The 18,859-nt window shown below is 36.7% G+C and overlaps 2 protein-coding genes across 2 annotated transcripts in view; both read right to left on the bottom strand.

Moving 5' to 3' along the window:
* Positions 1-387, bottom strand: part of LOC140058442 (transmembrane protein 26-like) — a 31,522-nt gene extending 31,135 nt beyond the window's left edge. The window contains exon 1 of the mRNA XM_072104050.1: positions 352-387. The gene's annotated coding sequence lies outside the window, so the exon portion shown is untranslated. The remainder of the gene's footprint in view (positions 1-351) is intronic.
* LOC140058444 (isocitrate dehydrogenase [NAD] subunit gamma, mitochondrial-like) lies at positions 354-18,241 on the bottom strand. The gene is given in 12 exon segments (XM_072104052.1): positions 354-482; positions 3,957-4,112; positions 4,669-4,815; positions 7,218-7,320; positions 7,964-8,097; positions 8,534-8,666; positions 9,024-9,190; positions 9,193-9,208; positions 9,953-10,050; positions 17,284-17,304; positions 17,719-17,778; positions 18,144-18,241. Coding segments are annotated over 12 exon segments (1,227 nt in total). The 5' UTR covers positions 18,234-18,241; the 3' UTR covers positions 354-380.
* Positions 18,242-18,859: the final 618 nt, after the last annotated feature.

Raw genomic sequence — 18,859 nt, 5'->3', positions numbered from 1 at the left:
AGGTGGTTGGTTCAAGTCCTAACCAAGAACTATTTTTTCAAAAGTGTTCTCAATGTATTGAGCAATCACTACAATTATGTGAGAGGAGGCCAAAACATCTGACTAACTTAGCTCCCAAATGGATCATGTCAAAATTATGCTCCTGCAGTTATTTCAATTTTGCAAAAAAATACAATAATATATGATTTTACTTTTCTTTCAATGCAAGTTTACAAGGCAGAAAAGAAATAAACGCTTGCTAAATAATTGCATAAACAGGTTAAAAAGTAAACAAAATGCTGTTACTGAAGTACCTGCAGTAGAATAATTTTTACATTTACACTATTCATAGTAGTAACTCTTAATACTCACTGTACTGTACTTAGTTATTAAAATTGTAGCTAGATAACATGCGCTCCTTTGCTAGCCTGGCTTATAACATCTATAATACTTTGTATAACTTCTCTGGTCGTCGCCTGTCCTCCAAGGTCTGGTGTGTGGTTCTAAAAGAAAACAATTTAAAAATTCAAATTTCAAAAATCTAATGCACAAAAAATTAATTATTAAAAACAATGTTTGAATAAATAATATTAAGTAATAAAATAAATGCTTGCACTCTAACACAACGTGATTAATTATTTCAAACAACCTGAGAAAAAACTTTGACATTTTGATGATGATAGTTCATTAACTTTCTTCCAGAAAATAAAAGTAACGCAAAAACAGTATGATAAACTTCTTTACTGTTTTATTGTAAATGTTTGCGTTACGTGTTATAGATACTGGGAATATTCTCTAGTAAGGTTGGTTCACAATTGGACGCAATGCAAGGGCGCAAGGGTATAAGCGCACCAATCACAACACTAATGGGTTATCAAAACTGTCATGCAAGGGCACAAGGGTATAAGCGCACCAATCACAACACTAATGGGTTATCAAAACTGTCATGCAAGGGCGCAAGGGCATAAGCGCACCAATCACAACACTAATGGGTTATCAAAACTGTCAGGCAAGGGCACAAGGGCATAAGCGCACCAATCACAACACTAATGGGTTATCAAAACTGTCATGCAAGGGCACAAGGGCATAAGCGCACCAATCACAACACTAATGGGTTATCAAAACTGTCATGCAAGGGCACAAGGGTATAAGCGCACCAATCACAACACTAATGGTTTATCAAAACTGTCATGCAAGGGCACAAGGGCATAAGCGCACCAATCACAACACTAATGGGTTATCAAAACTGTCATGCAAGGGCACAAGGGCATAAGCGCACCAATCACAACACTAATGGGTTATCAAAACTGTCATGCAAGGGCACAAGGGCATAAGCGCACCAATCACAACACTAATGGGTTATCAAAACTGTCATGCAAGGGCACAAGGGCATAAGCGCACCAATCACAACACTAATGGGTTATCAAAACTGTCATGCAAAAGCACAAGGGCATAAGCGCACCAATCACAACACTAATGGGTTATCAAAACTGTCATGCAAGGGCACAAGGGCATAAGCGCACCAATCACAACACTAATGGGTTATCAAAACTGTCATGCAAGGGCACAAGGGTATAAGCGCACCAATCACAACACTAATGGGTTATCAAAACTGTCATGCAAGGGCACAAGGGCATAAGCGCACCAATCACAACACTAATGGGTTATCAAAACTGTCATGCAAGGGCACAAGGGCATAAGCGCACCAATCACAACACTAATGGGTTATCAAAACTGTCATGCAAGGGCACAAGGGTATAAGCGCACCAATCACAACACTAATGGGTTATCAAAACTGTCATGCAAGGGCACAAGGGCATAAGCGCACCAATCACAACACTAATGGGTTATCAAAACTGTCATGCAAGGGCACAAGGGCATAAGCGCACCAATCACAACACTAATGGGTTATCAAAACTGTCATGCAAGGGCACAAGGGCATAAGCGCACCAATCACAACACTAATGGATTATCAAAACTGTCATTCAAGGGCACAAGGGTATAAGCGCACCAATCACAACACTAATGGGTTATCAAAACTGTCATGCAAGGGCGCAAGGGCATAAGCGCACCAATCACAACACTAATGGGTTATCAAAACTGTCATGCAAGGGCACAAGGGCATAAGCGCACCAATCACAACACTAATGGGTTATCAAAACTGTCATGCAAGGGCGCAAGGGCATAAGCGCACCAATCACAACACTAATGGGTTATCAAAACTGTCATGCAAGGGCACAAGGGCATAAGCGCACCAATCACAACACTAATGGGTTATCAAAACTGTCATGCAAGGGCACAAGGGCATAAGCGCACCAATCACAACACTAATGGGTTATCAAAACTGTCATGCAAGGGCGCAAGGGTATAAGCGCACCAATCACAACACTAATGGGTTATCAAAACTGTCATGCAAGGGCGCAAGGGCATAAGCGCACCAATCACAACACTAATGGGTTATCAAAACTGTCATGCAAGGGCACAAGGGTATAAGCGCACCAATCACAACACTAATGGGTTATCAAAACTGTCATGCAAGGGCACAAGGGCATAAGCGCACCAATCACAACACTAATGGGTTATCAAAACTGTCATGCAAGGGCACAAGGGTATAAGCGCACCAATCACAACACTAATGGGTTATCAAAACTGTCATGCAAGGGCACAAGGGTATAAGCGCACCAATCACAACACTAATGGGTTATCAAAACTGTCATGCAAGGGCGCAAGGGTATAAGCGCACCAATCACAACACTAATGGGTTGTCAAAACTGTCATGCAAGGGCGCAAGGGCATAAGCGCACCAATCACAACACTAATGGGTTATCAAAACTGTCATGCAAGGGCACAAGGGCATAAGCGCACCAATCACAACACTAATGGGTTATCAAAACTGTCATGCAAGGGCGCAAGGGCATAAGCGCACCAATCACAACACTAATGGGTTATCAAAACTGTCATGCAAGGGCACAAGGGTATAAGCGCACCAATCACAACACTAATGGGTTATCAAAACTGTCATCTGTCATTCCTATATTCACTTGCTTTGCACTTAAATCCTTGTTTGGGAAGCAATTTTTAGTAGCGTTTTTAAAAAATTAATTTTGTCCACATGGGTAAGGCTCCTCAATTTTTCAACCTTTGCACCAAGGCCCTCCCCACCCACCTCCCCAAAAATAGCAGTAACACAAATTCCATTATTGAATAAATAATTAAAATACAGGTAATAATTTAATTGTTTTGCAGCCTGACATTCAACTAACTAACAAGAACACTACAGTTGGAGAAACTCAAAATCTGCTCTGCTTTATGTGACAAAAAAATGTGAAGTGCCCATATATGGACATGACAATGTCATATCACTACCATATTTAAAGATGTATTGTCCCTTTGACTAATTCCCAAAAAATAAAAAATAAAAGATTTCGAAAAAAGTTGGTCATTTTGAAGTATCATAATAGTTATTAACTTTCACCAAAAATTAGTCGAAAAAAAAAAATCATTTAACTGAAATACAGACGTTTTTTTCAGTCAAAGTTTTTGATCAAAACATATCTCATAATGCAACGCGCTTGTTTGGCTACTCTGTATGCATAATCATAAAACTTCCTCGCGATCTGTGTGAGAACACCTTCTGAACCGTGACGAGTTGTAAACCATCCTAATTAGCATCATGCATACTCGTGGTTTAAAATCTTTGTTTACTTTTGATCGCGACGATTTTCCAGATGAAATGTAATCAAATTTATTTACCTGTTAATTACGTAAACCTGTTGTTTTTGGCTCGAATTTTCGACTTAAAGTGAATAACTTTAATATTACTTTCATATGGCCAATTTAAATTTAGAATATTTTGACCTTTATTTTTTTGTGTTTCAAGGGACAATACATCTTTAAACATATCACTACCATATATGAGTACATCACACTTTTTTGTCACATAAAGATTGATAGTGTAGACAGAGCTTAACACTAACCTCTTTGTATGAGAGAGTTTCCATAATTGACTCTCTGATAAGTGTAGCATGTTTGTGAAGATTCAAGTGGTCTAACATCTGACAACTGGCAAGTAACATTGCTGTTGGGTTGGCCATGTTTTTTCCAGCTATAGTCTTTCCTGTATTACGGGTTGCCTTGATTTAGATGAAATTAAGATTTTTAAAAATTGTCATGAGTAAATGAGAACATACAATTTAAATATGGGAGCTCCAAATACCGGACACTTTTGGGCTGGCTTAATATGTCTGGTTTTTGGAATGTGTTTCTAACGGTAAAAATGAATTTGGGACATTTTGGTCCTAAGAAAAGTCTGGTATCGGAAGAGTTTCCGGTTTTCAGAGAGTCCGGTATTGGGAGAGTTGACTGTACTGCGGTTAAACCACATTTTTCTCCTCACTGCACTAACATATGATTGTACTTTATTTTAATGTAAGTTTATGAGGCAGTCATTGCAATAACCAATGTGTAAATTGGTAAATAATTGCATAAAAAGGTTACGGAGTAAACAAAACATAGTTACTGCAGTAATTGCTATCATGGCCAGCTAAAGAAGCATGTAGGGCCTACAGTTTAACACAAAATAAAACTAAAAATGAGGCAACATAACACAACAACAGTGTTAAAACTAGGCCTACTGTATGATAAACAATTTTGTAAATGTTTTGTAAGAAATTCAAACAAAGTACTTACTGTTTCAAAAACCGAATAGTTATCGCCTAAATTCTGTCCTGGTACGATCCCTGGACCACCTACAATTCCAGCACCAATGTTGCTGACTATGTTACCATACAGGTTGGGCATCACCATCACATCAAACTGGTTAGGGTTAGATACCATCTGTTGAATACAAGAATAAATAATTAACATGGGTCGATACTCAATATTGCTGACTATGTTACCATACAGGTTGGGCATCACCATCACATCAAACTGGTTAGGGTTAGATACCATCTGTTGAATACAAGAATAATTAAATAACATGGGTCGATACTCTATGTTTCCTATTTCAACTTTAAAGCCACCTAATTTAAGGTCACACACTACACTAAATAAATACCATATGCACATATTGCGATAATTTCTTGTGGGTCTGTTTCTGCTGCATAACGCAATTTAACCGGTTATTTTAAAATAGATAACAATAACAAGACCGCGTTTCTGCTCAAGTTGTGCTCCGAAATAACCGGTTAAATCTATGGGTGGTCGTCGAGCAAAACGTCATCATTACCCAAAATGCAATACACTCAGACGGAAGTAGTAAGTTGGCTGTTTGTTTACATCGACGTCGTCAATACACACGTGTGTATATCGCCGAACATCTCAAACATGTTAAAATAATAAAATGTTGTCTACAGGTCTACAAGTTTTGTTTTTTGTAAAGCCTACTTACTGATCGCTAATAAAATTAATTCTCATGGCGCCTTCAATAACATGGGGAGGGTCGTGCAGCGCCCGATCGCCTAGGATAATTTTTATCTAGCCTAAAATTCCTCAACAAAGGCGATGATGATACGGCCCTTCCCACGTGAACGACTGTTGTCTTTCGCGAGCGCGGTCCTACAAAAAACCAAACGGAAACAAAAACGATTATAATGTTGCAATACCTACCAAACGAGAGTAGATAATTGTTAATTAATTATGAAACCCTAACTTTTATAGCAAAAATCGTCCGAATTTATGTTAAAAACGACGAGTTTAGCCACAAAAACTTATATCAAACGAGAGTATCCAAGTCATAGAATATCGCACGCACATAGTGCCTTTAATAGAATAATGAGTATTAAACATTGTTTCGTATATTTATGTACTAACATAAATAATAACACATTTCTATGCTTAATAAAATCATATTTAATATATTATCAAAGGCTATCATAACCTTTGTTTTCGGTCGATGTGATGTTTTTCTAAAAAAATTATATAAAACGATCAAATTAAGATTGTTCATTGTTCTCCTATTAAAGGCACTAAGGGCGTGCCATAAATACGCTCGTTTGGATTAAGTTTTTGTTGCTAAATTCATCGTTTATAACATAAATTCGGATGATTTTTGCTATAAAATTTGGGTTTTCATAATTAATTAACCATTATCTACTATCGTTTGGTAGGTATTTGCAACATTCTGAGTCCCTTTTGTTTCCGTTTTGGTTTTAATATAGGACCATCCATACCCTTCGCGAGCGTGTACTAACGCCTCAAATTGCTTAGCATGGGTAGTCCCCGGAACTCCACCCCAAATTCCTCTTTTACTTTCGCAAAAATTCTCTTATTTATTATCTGTGATTCTTTTCTATTGCCTGCCATCCTTCCCCGTACTTTCTCTCCCCCCACAACTGAATAACATATCTTGTGATTTCATTCATCCACATACATGTTCACTTCTTCGTTCGACTGTCAAAACCACGAGGAAAACACGCACCGTATGCGACGGTATCTGACCCGGGGTCACAACTGTCAATCAAATAACCGTTATTTCGTGTTGCAGCTAAGAATTGCTCAGCGATAACCGGTTAAACGGCGTTCTAACACCGATTTAAATTGGTGTTTTTAACCGGTTATTTTGCGCTGCCTTTTAACCGGTTACCACAAATGTGTCCTGTTTCTGCTGCCAAGAAAATGGAGTTAATTTATTCACACCGATTTTAATTTATTCACACCGATTTTAACCGGTTATTTTGTATGCAGCAGAAACAGGCCCTGTGTCTTTAATTAAACGGTTAAATATGTGAAAAATAAGTTGATTCTCGTAATTTAAGCAACCCACTATAATATAACAACAATGTATCGCGCGCAGATTGATATTTTCATATTTTTATGTGATGCACCCACTTCGATCAAACGCATGAAATGGTAAACCAATAAAATAACTGTAACTTTTCAGCCAAAATACCAGGTCTTAGACCCCAATTTGTATTAACAGATTCTGCCAAAAAAGGAAAGACAATTATTTCAGCAACGAGATGTCAGGCAAGGCCTATAGGTTAAGTGATATTAAAACAACGTATTATCAAAATCAGCATTTGGAAACATTATAATTGAATAACTTTAAAATAACAGGTATATTTTATTTCAATAAAATGTTTTGCATTCGTTGTATGGGGAGAATATTTTCATTTGTTATAGAACAATTAACACTCTTTATTTGTATAATGATGTTTGTTGTTGTTTACCAACTTTGTGAAATAGTAAGACTATGATACTAAGAGAAACAAAGTTCCATTCAATATGAGTATATTTACCTGCATACAGCAGTTGTCTACGATCATATCCTCAAATTCAATATCTGTATTTAAGGCAGCAACATCACGACATGTTTGTAAAAACAATCCATCTCCTAATTTCCTGTGGAAAAAAAAGGAAACAATTACAGTCAATCTGTAATCTCTTCTCTTTGGTTTTATCTTTTTAATCTGTCTGAAAATATAAAATAGAAAACTTTCAAGAGTCAACAAAGTGTTAGCCTTAGCGTTATACAGATTGCCCCTCGTTTGTTTAAAGGTATATAACCTCTGAATAGTGGTGTCCCCTTAATAGGAGTGTCCTTTGAATAGGGGTGTCCCCTTAATAGGAGTGTCCTCTGAATAGGAGTGTCCTCTGAATAGGAGTGTTCCGTGAATAGGAGTGTTCCGTGAATAGGAGTGTCCTCTGAATAGGAGTGTTCCCTGAATAGGAGTGTTCCCTGAATAGGTATGTCCCCTAAATAGGAGTGTCCCCTGAATAGGAGTTTCCTCTGAATAGGAGTGTCCCTTAATAGGAGTGCCTCCTGAATAAAGGGGTATCCCCTGAGTAAGAATGTCCCTTAATAGGAGTGTCTCCTGAATAGGGGTGTCCCCTGAGTAGGAGTGAGCCTTGAGTATGAGTGTCTTCTGAGTAGATGTGTCCCCGGGACAGAAATGAGTAGGGGTGTCCCGTGGCCAGGAGTTGAATAGGGGTGTCCCATTAGTAGAGGTGACCCAAAGAAGGGGCGGGGGGCTACTTTACTTACATTATATTAGCTTTATGTACAGCAGTCACCTTCTTTCTACCATTTTTTCTTGCAAAATCAAAAGCGTATTCTGCTATTCTTCTTGATTTTGCACGAGTAATAATCTTTAAGCTTTCTACAACACCCGAAACATTCTAAAAAGAAACATAAATAATACATGTCAATTGATTCTAAAGCTCTGTTTACACTATCAACCTAGTTTGATAAAAAAAGCGCCCAAATATGGTAGTGATATACCCAAAAATGGTAGTGGTACGACATCATCCTGTCCATATATGGGCAAATCATATTTTGTTGTCACATAAAGTTTGATAGTGTAGACAGAGCTTTATGCAGTTACTATAATTTGTTTACTCTTTATCAATTATTTAGCAAGCTTTTTAGGGGTAATCATAGGTATTGTTTATTGCAAGGATTGCCTCATAACTTTTTTACATTGAAACAACCAACAATCACTGCAGTAGATTTTGACATAATTCCTAACCTGTTCAATACTTAAAACTCTAAAAGAAACAGATTTTGTAATGACTCTAAGAAACAGATTTTGTAATGACTCTTAGAAGCACTAACCTCATGTTCTAGACTGGAGTATTCTCCCTCTGTGTTCTCTCGTATAATTACAATATCAATAGCATTATGGCGTGTGTTAATTCCAGGATAGCTTTTACAGTGAACAATGTTTGCGAATAAATCCAAATTTTTCCTGAAATGAAATTTACAAAACATTATATTATTATTATTTAAGTAAATTAAATTTAAGAAGAATGAACCAGCCAAATTGTTCCAAAAGAAATGATGGTGTTGTGGTATCACTCGCACTGCGTTTTAATGTTAGCCGCACAATGTGGGTGATGTTTCCCACACACACGGTATGTAATATACAGGAAGGAATTCATACTAGTTAAATATGAGATTGAAGTCATTATATATGACAGCCATGATTACAATACACAATGTAAATTATTCAATACATAATTATTGTAACACTTCCAATGTCCAGTAAAATATTTTGATATAATACATAAATTATTAATTATTTTATTAATTGAATAGTCTTTACCTTAGAGTAACATTGTCAGACTTATCACCGATCTGTAGTTTATCCAGATCAGTGTGGATGTTGCCTTTGAGAGCGACTCCATTTCTCTTCACAGCTATGATTGCCTGCTCTACAGACTCTGCATCTTCTCTTTCACCACTCAGCAGCAGCTCCTCAAAGTCGACTCTATTGGTGCACCTGCATGCCTTTAACAGATAACAAGAGGTTTTTTAATATCAAATTTATATGTAATGTACTCTTGACACTTTTTCCATCATTCAGACATTACGCTTTCCACAATTTGTTCCATATTTTTCTGTTTTGGGCAAGATGGATTATCTTTTGGTCTTCCTGGTTGTCTTTCTACTTTCTTTATTGTTTGATGTATCATCCGGTAGTCTAATTATGCGTGATAAGCTACAAATTCAGTTTAGATCAACCACAAAATGACTTTTGATTACAGTATTTGAAATATTTTATAAATATAATACACAAACCAATAGTAGTGTTAGTAGTCTATGAGTGCCGCTTACCTGGATAAACCGACAATAGTCGGTGCTCTCCAGATGGAGGGCTTAGATACGTAAAGTTTAAGTTCCAAGAACACTCCTGGACCATAATGGACTAGTCCGCAACCACAACCTTATGATGTGGGAACACACCCCCGTCATCAAATTCAGATACATTCACAACTAACCTACAGAGTTAACTAACATTAGCCTTATTTAGGCTTAATTCTAACCTTGGCCATCAACCAAAAGTCTACTGATCTAGCAGTATGAATACCAGGTTGGGAATATGAGAAGTGTAGGTTTGAACTCTCAATGAGAACAAATTTACCTATATATGGATAGTACATATTCCGAACAATTTTAGCCAGGGTAAAACATCTTCTGTTTAAACAAACTTTTGTTATCATTCATTCTTTAATGGTAGCATTTCTGTCTCACCTCAATACATCTTTTACATGTACCATAAGCTCTGGTCCGATTCCGTCACCAGGAATTAGAGTGACTGTGTGCCTCCCTCCATACTTTGCAGCCGTCGGCTGTAAAAATAACAAAATTTATTTAAATTATCACAAAAATTATAATTTATTTTCATTGTTTCATCTGATTTCACTGATCCATAAACATCAAGGTCACAAGGTCATTCTCCAACTAGACCGGCAGCCCAGAAACATTTGGTTAGATGAGCTAGGTACCAATATCTGACGATTTGAGTGTGTTGGGGTCACTTGAAGTGAATGAAAATGGGAGTCTGCCGGGTACTCCCTGCTGCGTCTAGACCGGGGGGACCCCGAAACGTGTTAAAAAATTGGCACAGGTTAGATGAGAGAGATACCACCTAATTTTACCACCACGGGATGCCCATTGGCATCCTTATAACAGTATCACAAACGACAGACTTTTTCTCTGCTGCAAAAGGCCCGCCAGACCCCCCCGAGGGAGGGCCTAAAATGGGGTTAGCATAGATGAGTGAGGTAGCCTACCACTCAAAATCAATTCCAAACGAACAAGTTGTGTTCATACAATACTAAATGGATAACAACAGACTAATTTTCTGCTGCACCGCAAGTGCCAGACACCCTAAAGTTAGACTAGAGGCCCCCCTTCCCAACTAACCCAGCTTAGATATTGTAGATACCACCAGCAACCAATGTTATATGATTTAGCACATTGTAAGCAATACCAAATGACCTATAATTACAGACTATCTGAACACTGCCCTGGCCCTGGCAGACCCCTCTAAAGTTAGACTAGAGACCCCTCTTTCCCCAACTAGCCCAGCTTAGATATTGTAGATACATGATTTAGCACATTGTAAGCAATCACCAAATGACGTATTACAAACTATCTGTACACTGCCTTGGCCCTGGCAGACCCCTCTAAAGTTCGACTAGAGACTCCATTCCCCCAACTGGCCTAGCTTAGATATTGTAGATACCACCAGCAACCAATGTTATAATTATGATTTAGCAAATTGTAAGCAATACCAAATGACCTATAACAGACTATCTGTACACTGCCTTGGCACTGGCAGACCCCTCTAAAGTTCCCCCATTTACCCCAAGTATATAGCCTACCTTAGATATTGTAGATACCACCAGCAGCAAAAAAAAACCACCCAAAACAACATATTTAATTGAATAAAGTTTAACTTTAATCGAACTAACAAAAAACAATTGAAAATATATCACATCAATGACGATAAAATGACCATTACCATTTTAAAGGGAAAAATAGTTTAAGAGTTTCACTTCAAACTTATATAAGCCAAATATAAACAAGTACGGATTCGAGTAAATTTAGCATTCCTGCTAGAATTGTGAGGATCTGGAATTCCTTGCCTTTGAATGTCAAAGATACATTCGTCTGTAACTCTTGCAACCTATTTTAAGAGAAAGCTTAGTAATCACCTTAATCAAATTCAGGATTGTAGTAACTTAATCAAAAGTGATTTGATTAATTAATAGTTGGTAATTTTAAATGCTGTATATTATAATCTTAATCCTCTATATACATTTATATATATAAATCCAAAGGCAAATAACTGAAAAAATGACAATGCTGTGGGTATCAGTGGCTGAATCTCAATGGAGATACAAAAAAAAAGTGAAAAGCTAAATCAAAAGGATAAAGTAAAACAGCCAGAAACGTTAGCAGAGCTTTCGGGCAACACTAGCCCTTCATCATTGCAAGTGAAGGATAAGAGCTGGCAAGTGCTGCCTGGGTGGACAGGAATAAAAGAAATACAACAAAAGGAGACAGGGTGGAGTCTGAATAAGAGTAGAAAACAAAGAAGGTAGCTTAGTAGAGATACAGTATAAACAATTTTGGAATGAAACTAAACAAGGCCAACAGCTATAAGTCGCGTGCTAAAACGCATAGTGATACTGGACCGACAGACAGACCGACCGACCGACATAGTGAACTATAGAGTCGCGTCCACGCGACTAAAAACAGCTTAAATAGTGGTTAATATTGAAACTTAAATTTTGGTAGACAATGGAATAATTTTACCAACCTGGGAGTATGTTTCTAATGTTAAGTACAAAAGGTTTTGTGGTTTTAAGTTGTAATTCCCAGTGGTTTTCCTTGTCTTTGCGAGTTTTGTCGCTCCATTTGACACATGGAATATTGCAATAACTCTGAAATTTGTTATCGAGTGACCAGCTGAATTAAAATGTTCGGCTACTGGTTGAACAAGCTTTACTGTGTTGATAGCTGATCTGTGTTGTGTCATTCTCATACGGAGAGTGTTTTTTGTTTCTCCGACGTACTGTTTGCCACAAATATTACAGTATATGAGATAAATGACGTTTTTGGTTAGACAATTAATTGATTGTCTTATCCGAAAAATGCGGCCAGTTTGGTTACTCTTAAATTTTTCAGTAGAATCAACCAATGAACAAGTTTTGCAAGATTTGCCGCAAAGGTGACTGCCCAAATTTTCATGAGAGTTAATTTCACTCTTACATTTGGATCTGACTAATATATCACAAAGGTTGGGAGGTCTACGAAATGCAATAATGGGTGGTTCCGGAAAAACAGTCATGAGACGTTCTGTGGACTGTAGAATGGGCATATGTTCCTCAATAAATTAACAGCCCCGTAATGGAGGCAACCTAGGGTGATAGGTTTGTAATTTCTATTCCGGAGATGTCCGGTTAGTTCTTCGGTACGATTCTGAAAATCTAAATCTGAAGAACAGATACGTCTGATAGGTAATGCTTTACTGTTCGGTATGTTTTTAGTACAATGTTGGGGATGACAACTGCTAGGGAGCAGGTACATATTTTTATCAGTGAGTGGGTTTACGGAATAGGTCAGTTTTGAGAGTACCATTTTCTATGGTCACTATAGTGTCCACAAAATCAACGCTACAATGTGGATTTGGTAACTGTAAATCTTAGGATCGATGGAGTGTTTTTTTTACCATCACAGAAACAGATTTTGCCACCTTATCCGCAATTTCCGGGGTGGGTTCCGTTGTGAGTTTACGATATATAATGAAGCTGTCTTAAGGATTCCTTTTAATAAAATTTGATGTCCATAGCAACCGTGGCAGAACCTTTATCAGCGGGTTTAATGATGATATCATTACGCTGACGCAATTTGGAAATGGCCTGCCTCTCTTGTTTTGAGATTGTCACGTTTATCTGGACTCGGGACGTAGTTTTGTACATCCTCCTCAAAAGCCTGGATAAATGTTTCTAAAGCTGGACAACGATTTTTAGGTGGATTCCAGGAACTTTTTGGTTTAAATTTGTTAACGTTGCCTTCGTTTTGTGTGGTGCTGCTGTCTGAATCAGCAAAATATTCACTTAATCGTAATCTTCTAGAAAAAGACTCTATATCCAAAGATAGTTGTTGTGCGCCGACCTGCCTTGGTTTTGGGCAGAATTTAAGTCCTCGGTCGACAATTAATTTCAAAAACTGAATCAGAGGTGTTGCTCTGATTCTTGTTATATGTCCCAACGAACCTTCTGCAGGGTTTCCTAAAAACCCTGAAGTCATCCGAAGGTAGAGTCATTTGTGTTGAAATGACCAAGTCTGCAGGTAGACCAAATTTGTGATGTTCCCTTCGGGCCATTACCGTTGATTGTTTACGGCAGTCATTGGCGATAATCCTGAGTTTGTTTTGAAACTAGGATGCAGGAAGTTCTCTTTTCAACTTCTTAGTTCTAGAGTGAATTTCAACGTTAAACTCAGTGAGGATTTTGCGGCAATTGTCAATTTGGATCTCATTGAGATCTCTAATTTTGTTCAAATACCTTTTTTAATAGATACAGTACTACATATCTACATAAATAAAGTACATAAAAAAAATTACATATATTTATAATTTTTTTTTTAAATATTTTTTTTCGATCGAGATACGGTATTGTTCAGTCTATCTGAAGATCGTTTAACGTGAAACACCGTGTAATAGACGTCCGTGTTCCATCTACTTTATAAAAATATATATTCGCTCTTGATTCCAATTGAGCACGTTTGCAGCCTCAACGCATCTATATAAGACTTGCACTGATGAAGGGCTAGTGTTGCCCGAAAGCTCTGCTAACTTTTCTGGCTGTTTACTTTATCGTTTTGATTTAGCTTTTCGCTTTTTTTTGTATCTCCTTTGAGATCCAGCCACTGATACCCACAGCATTGTCATTTTTTCAGTAATTTGCCTTTGGATTTATAAATATATATATATATATATATATATATATAAATATGAATACAGGATTAAGATTATAATAATATACAGCATTTAAAATTACCCACTATTAATTAATCAAATCACTTTAGATTAAGTTACTACAATCCTGAATTTGATTACTAAGCTTTCTCTTAAAATATGTCCAAGAGTTACAGACGGATGTATCTTTGACATCCAAAGGCAAGGAATGCTAAATTTACCCGAATCCATACTTGTTATATATATTTGGCTTATAATATATAAGTTTTAATTGAAACTCTTAAACTATTTTTCCCTTTAGAATGGTAATGGTCATTTTATCGTCATTGATGTGATATATTTTCAATTGTTTTGTGTTAGTTCGATTAAAGTTAAACTTTATTCAATTAAACATGTTGTTTTGGGTGGTTATATTTTTGCTGCTGGTGGTATCTACAATATCTAAGGTAGGCTATATACTTGGGGTAAATGGGGGAACTTTAGAGGGGTCTGCCAGTGCCAAGGCAGTGTACAGATAGTCTGTTATAGGTCATTTGGTATTGCTTACAATGTGCTAAATCATAATTATAACATTGGTTGCTGGTGGTATCAACAATTCGGGGAATGGAGTCTCTAGTCGAACTTTAGAGGGGTCTGCCAGGGCCAAGGCAGTGTACAGATAGTTTGTAATAGGTCATTTGGTGATTGCTTACAATGTGCTAAATCATAACATTGGTTGCTGGTGGTATCTACAATATCTAAGCTGGGTTAGTTGGGGAAAGAGGGTCTCTAGTCTAACTTTAGAGGGGTCTGCCAGGGCCAGGGCAGTGTTCAGATAGTCTGTAATAGGTCATTTGGTATTGCTTACAATGTGCTAAATCATATAACATTGGTTGCTTGTGGTATCTACAATATCTAAGCTGGGTTAGTTGGGGAAGGGGGGCCTCTAGTCTAACTTTAGGGTGTCTGGCACTTGCGGTGCAGCAGACAATTAGTCTGTTGTTATCCATTTAGTATTGTATGAACACAACTTGTTCGTATGGAATTGATTTTGAGTGGTACCTCACTCATCTATGCTAACCCCATTTTAGGCCCTCCCTCGGGGGGGTCTGGCGGGCCTTTTGCAGCAGAGAAAAAGTCTGTCGTTTGTGATACTGTTATAAGGATTCCAATGGGCATCCCATGGTGGTAAAATTAGGTGGTATCTCTCTCATCTAACCTGTGCCGATTTTTTAGCACGTTTCGGGGTCCCCCCGGTCTAGACGCAGCAGGGGGTACCCGGCAGACTCCCATTTTCATTCATTTCAAGTGACCCCCAACACACTCAAATAGTCAGATATTGGTACCTAGCTCATCTAACCAAATGTCTCTGGGCTGCCGGTCTAAACCTAATTATTTTTTTAAAATATAAAAACATTAGCTTGCGTGCATTATCTACTAAGTTTACCTGTTGCCTTTAAATAGACACATGGCTATACAATAAAAACTAAGTTTACCTGTTGCCTTTAAATAGACACATGGCTATACAGTAAAAACTAACTCTATACACACAAAAAAACAAAATGTAAAGGAAAAGTTTCTCAACATAAAACTTAATCTTTTTTTAAATTATGTTTTTAATTGAAAGCAGTATGACTTATTTTCAGTCATACATTTTGAAAACATGCTTTATTATAAATTTAGTTTACTTATTATTTACTAATTACTGCAAGTACTGTATTTTGTATCAAATTAATAGAATGAATGGGTTAAGGGTTAAACAAATGATGGAACTGGAGTAGTAGTAATTTTGTATGGTTATTTGAAAAAAAAAAGTTTAGTTTTGATATTCTATAGCATTATATTTTAACAATGAGTTAGAATAGATATTAATCATCATGTCTAAATATTACTTTTATAATATAATATGCAGCAAAGTAATTTTTTATTTTTATTACTAATTTGATCATCTCTATATTTGTAAATTTTTTAAGGTAATAACAGACATGACTTTGGTTATACTGTCTGATATCAATGATACAGTCGCACAATGCACTGTACATAAATTAAAGAATTACATTAAATACTAACTAGTAATAGTATGTTAGATAAATGAAAACAATTTTGGAAAAGAAACGTCTTTAGTTCAAATTAGGACACTAAAAAATTCCACAACGTTGGCGAAGCTCTCACGACCATATGAATCTTGACACCTGATCTAGTAGGCGGATTCATTGACACCTGACCTAGTAGGCCGATTCATTGACACCTGACCTAGTAGGCCGATTCATTGACACCTGACCTAGTAGGCCGATTCATTGGAACCTGACCTAGTAGGCGGATTCATTGACACCTGACCTAGTAGGCGGATTCATTGACACCTGATCTAGTAGGCGGATTCATTGACACCTGACCTAGTAGGCGGATTCATTGACACCTGACCTAGTAGGTGGATTCATTGACACCTGACCTAGTAGGCGGATTCATTGACACCTGATCTAGTAGGCGGATTCATTGACACCTGACCTAGTAGGCGGATTCATTGACACCTGACCTAGTAGGCGGATTCATTGACACCTGACCTAGTAGGCGGATTCATTGACACCTGACCTAGTAGGCGGATTCATTGACACCTGACCTAGTAGGCGGATTCATTGACACCTGACCTAGTAGGCATTTTCATTGACACCTGACCTAGTAGGCCAGTAAATGTAAGATACTGTGGGTAGCCAGGAGCTAGATTGGGGTCGGTCTTGTACCCAAGGTTCAACACCTTATGTGCATTTGTTGTTGAACAGTTAACCAATAAGTTGGGCAAAAACGGAAAGATGTTTTTTCTTATCTCTAAGCAGGTAGCAGTGCTGTAAGCATATTCTGGAAATAATATTGATTGAATGTAGTTGTACTGGGCTTCCTCACCTAGGTGAGATTTTTCCACCTAAATTCTTTGACTCAAGAGGACTTTACAGATTTTTACCATACACACAAAACATTTTACAAACACAAATTTTATACTAAAACCAATTATGAAACAAAACACAAACAACTAAAACAATTAATTAATTAAACAAAAACACTGAAATTAGTAAACATAAGATCATGCATAACAAATAAATAAATGTATAAGTCATACCAGAGATTTATGAATTTCTTCCTGTAATTGTACACAAATCAAAAAGGGGAAAGTGGGAGAAAAGGATAAAACAATTGCATTATTTAGATAGCAAAGAACATTGAAATAAAATGTCCATGCATGTCAGTTTTTAAACTTGCATTCACATCAACAGGTTTACAAACATAGATTATGTTACAGAATATTTTAAAAGTGGAAGAAACTAAAAAGCAAAGCCACATCATTTCTTTAATAAATACAAGGAATATCTGAAATGTTAAAGGTATCTTGTATAGAGAGTGCAACAGTATTTACTAATACATTACACAAATACTGTAATTTATTTCGGAAAAGAAAAGACTTTAGGTGTGGTGAATTAAGTAAACTAAGGTTAGGCCCTATAATGGACATAGGAATAGTATTAAGTACTTTATACAAAAAAAAAAAACAATTTACCTCACTCGAAGCACATCTTCTTTGAAAACAATGTGCTGATGTAATTTTAGGCAGGTTACCCTAAAAAAAAAAATATTTTATTTTAATTAAAAATTAAGGTTTTGATCTTAATCTTTTAAAAGATCAGTTAAAATGATATACTATACTGATATACTCCAATCCTATAATGTAGTCACAGGGTCGGTCTCAGTACAAAAATTGCAGGCAGGCCCAGCCTTCCATAGATCGCACACCACTACTACTACTGCCCCGCGGTAAATATCTATCGAGGCCGCAGAAGGAATTGTGAGATAATGATAGAGAGACGAAAATTAGTAGTAGCCTAGGCCTAGCAAAATTCTTTGAATAAATAGCTTTAGAAGTGCAATCATTGTAAATCATGGTAAAAACTTGTTAGACCTAATCTACTTCTATCTTAAACTTACCTTTTTATGAAAACAAGTGTTATCTAAATGGCGAAAAACGCCATTAAAATATGACTTATTTACTAATTGTCTGCTTTTTCTCAATGCCATCTTTATTATTTGACTGTCTACCAAATTATAGAGGGCGACATTATTAAAATCATCATCATCTCATGCGCGAGATAGTAGATGGAAAAAACGAGTTCGTATTATTTAAGTCGTCTACATAAAACGTTGCTTTCATGAGTCACTTTTTTTAATTATCAGTGTAAAAATTAATAATTCAGTTTAATTAAATTTAACAATTTATCATCAGAAATATATCTACATTCTTTAAAATAAATAAAAACGTTTACAATTTACAAAGAATTTCTTGTTTTATGAATGAAGAAAATAAACAGATAACGCACGAAACTGTTCATAATGCTACCGTTCTCTTGAATATAACTGCCTAAAGAAGCGGCGCGAAAAATCTAGCCATTGTTAACTGTATAGGGAACAGTTATCCCACATTGTATTATGCCTAGATTCCATATTATGTACTGCAGCAGCATACTAATGTACTATTTCACATTTTTCTTTGTGGGACGAGACTTAGTTTTATTTAATGCGTTACACCTTTATCAAGTCTCTCAAGCCATTATTATCATGATTTAATCGCGTACTTTATATTCATGGGATATGTGTCTGACATTAGTACACTATGTAGATGTTCCTCTAGGTTAAAAACTAATCAA

The sequence above is a fragment of the Antedon mediterranea genome, chromosome 9 (genome assembly GCF_964355755.1).
Source record: "Antedon mediterranea chromosome 9, ecAntMedi1.1, whole genome shotgun sequence".
Taxonomy (NCBI): domain Eukaryota; kingdom Metazoa; phylum Echinodermata; class Crinoidea; order Comatulida; family Antedonidae; genus Antedon; species Antedon mediterranea.
This window is presented reverse-complemented; position numbering and strand designations above follow the sequence as displayed.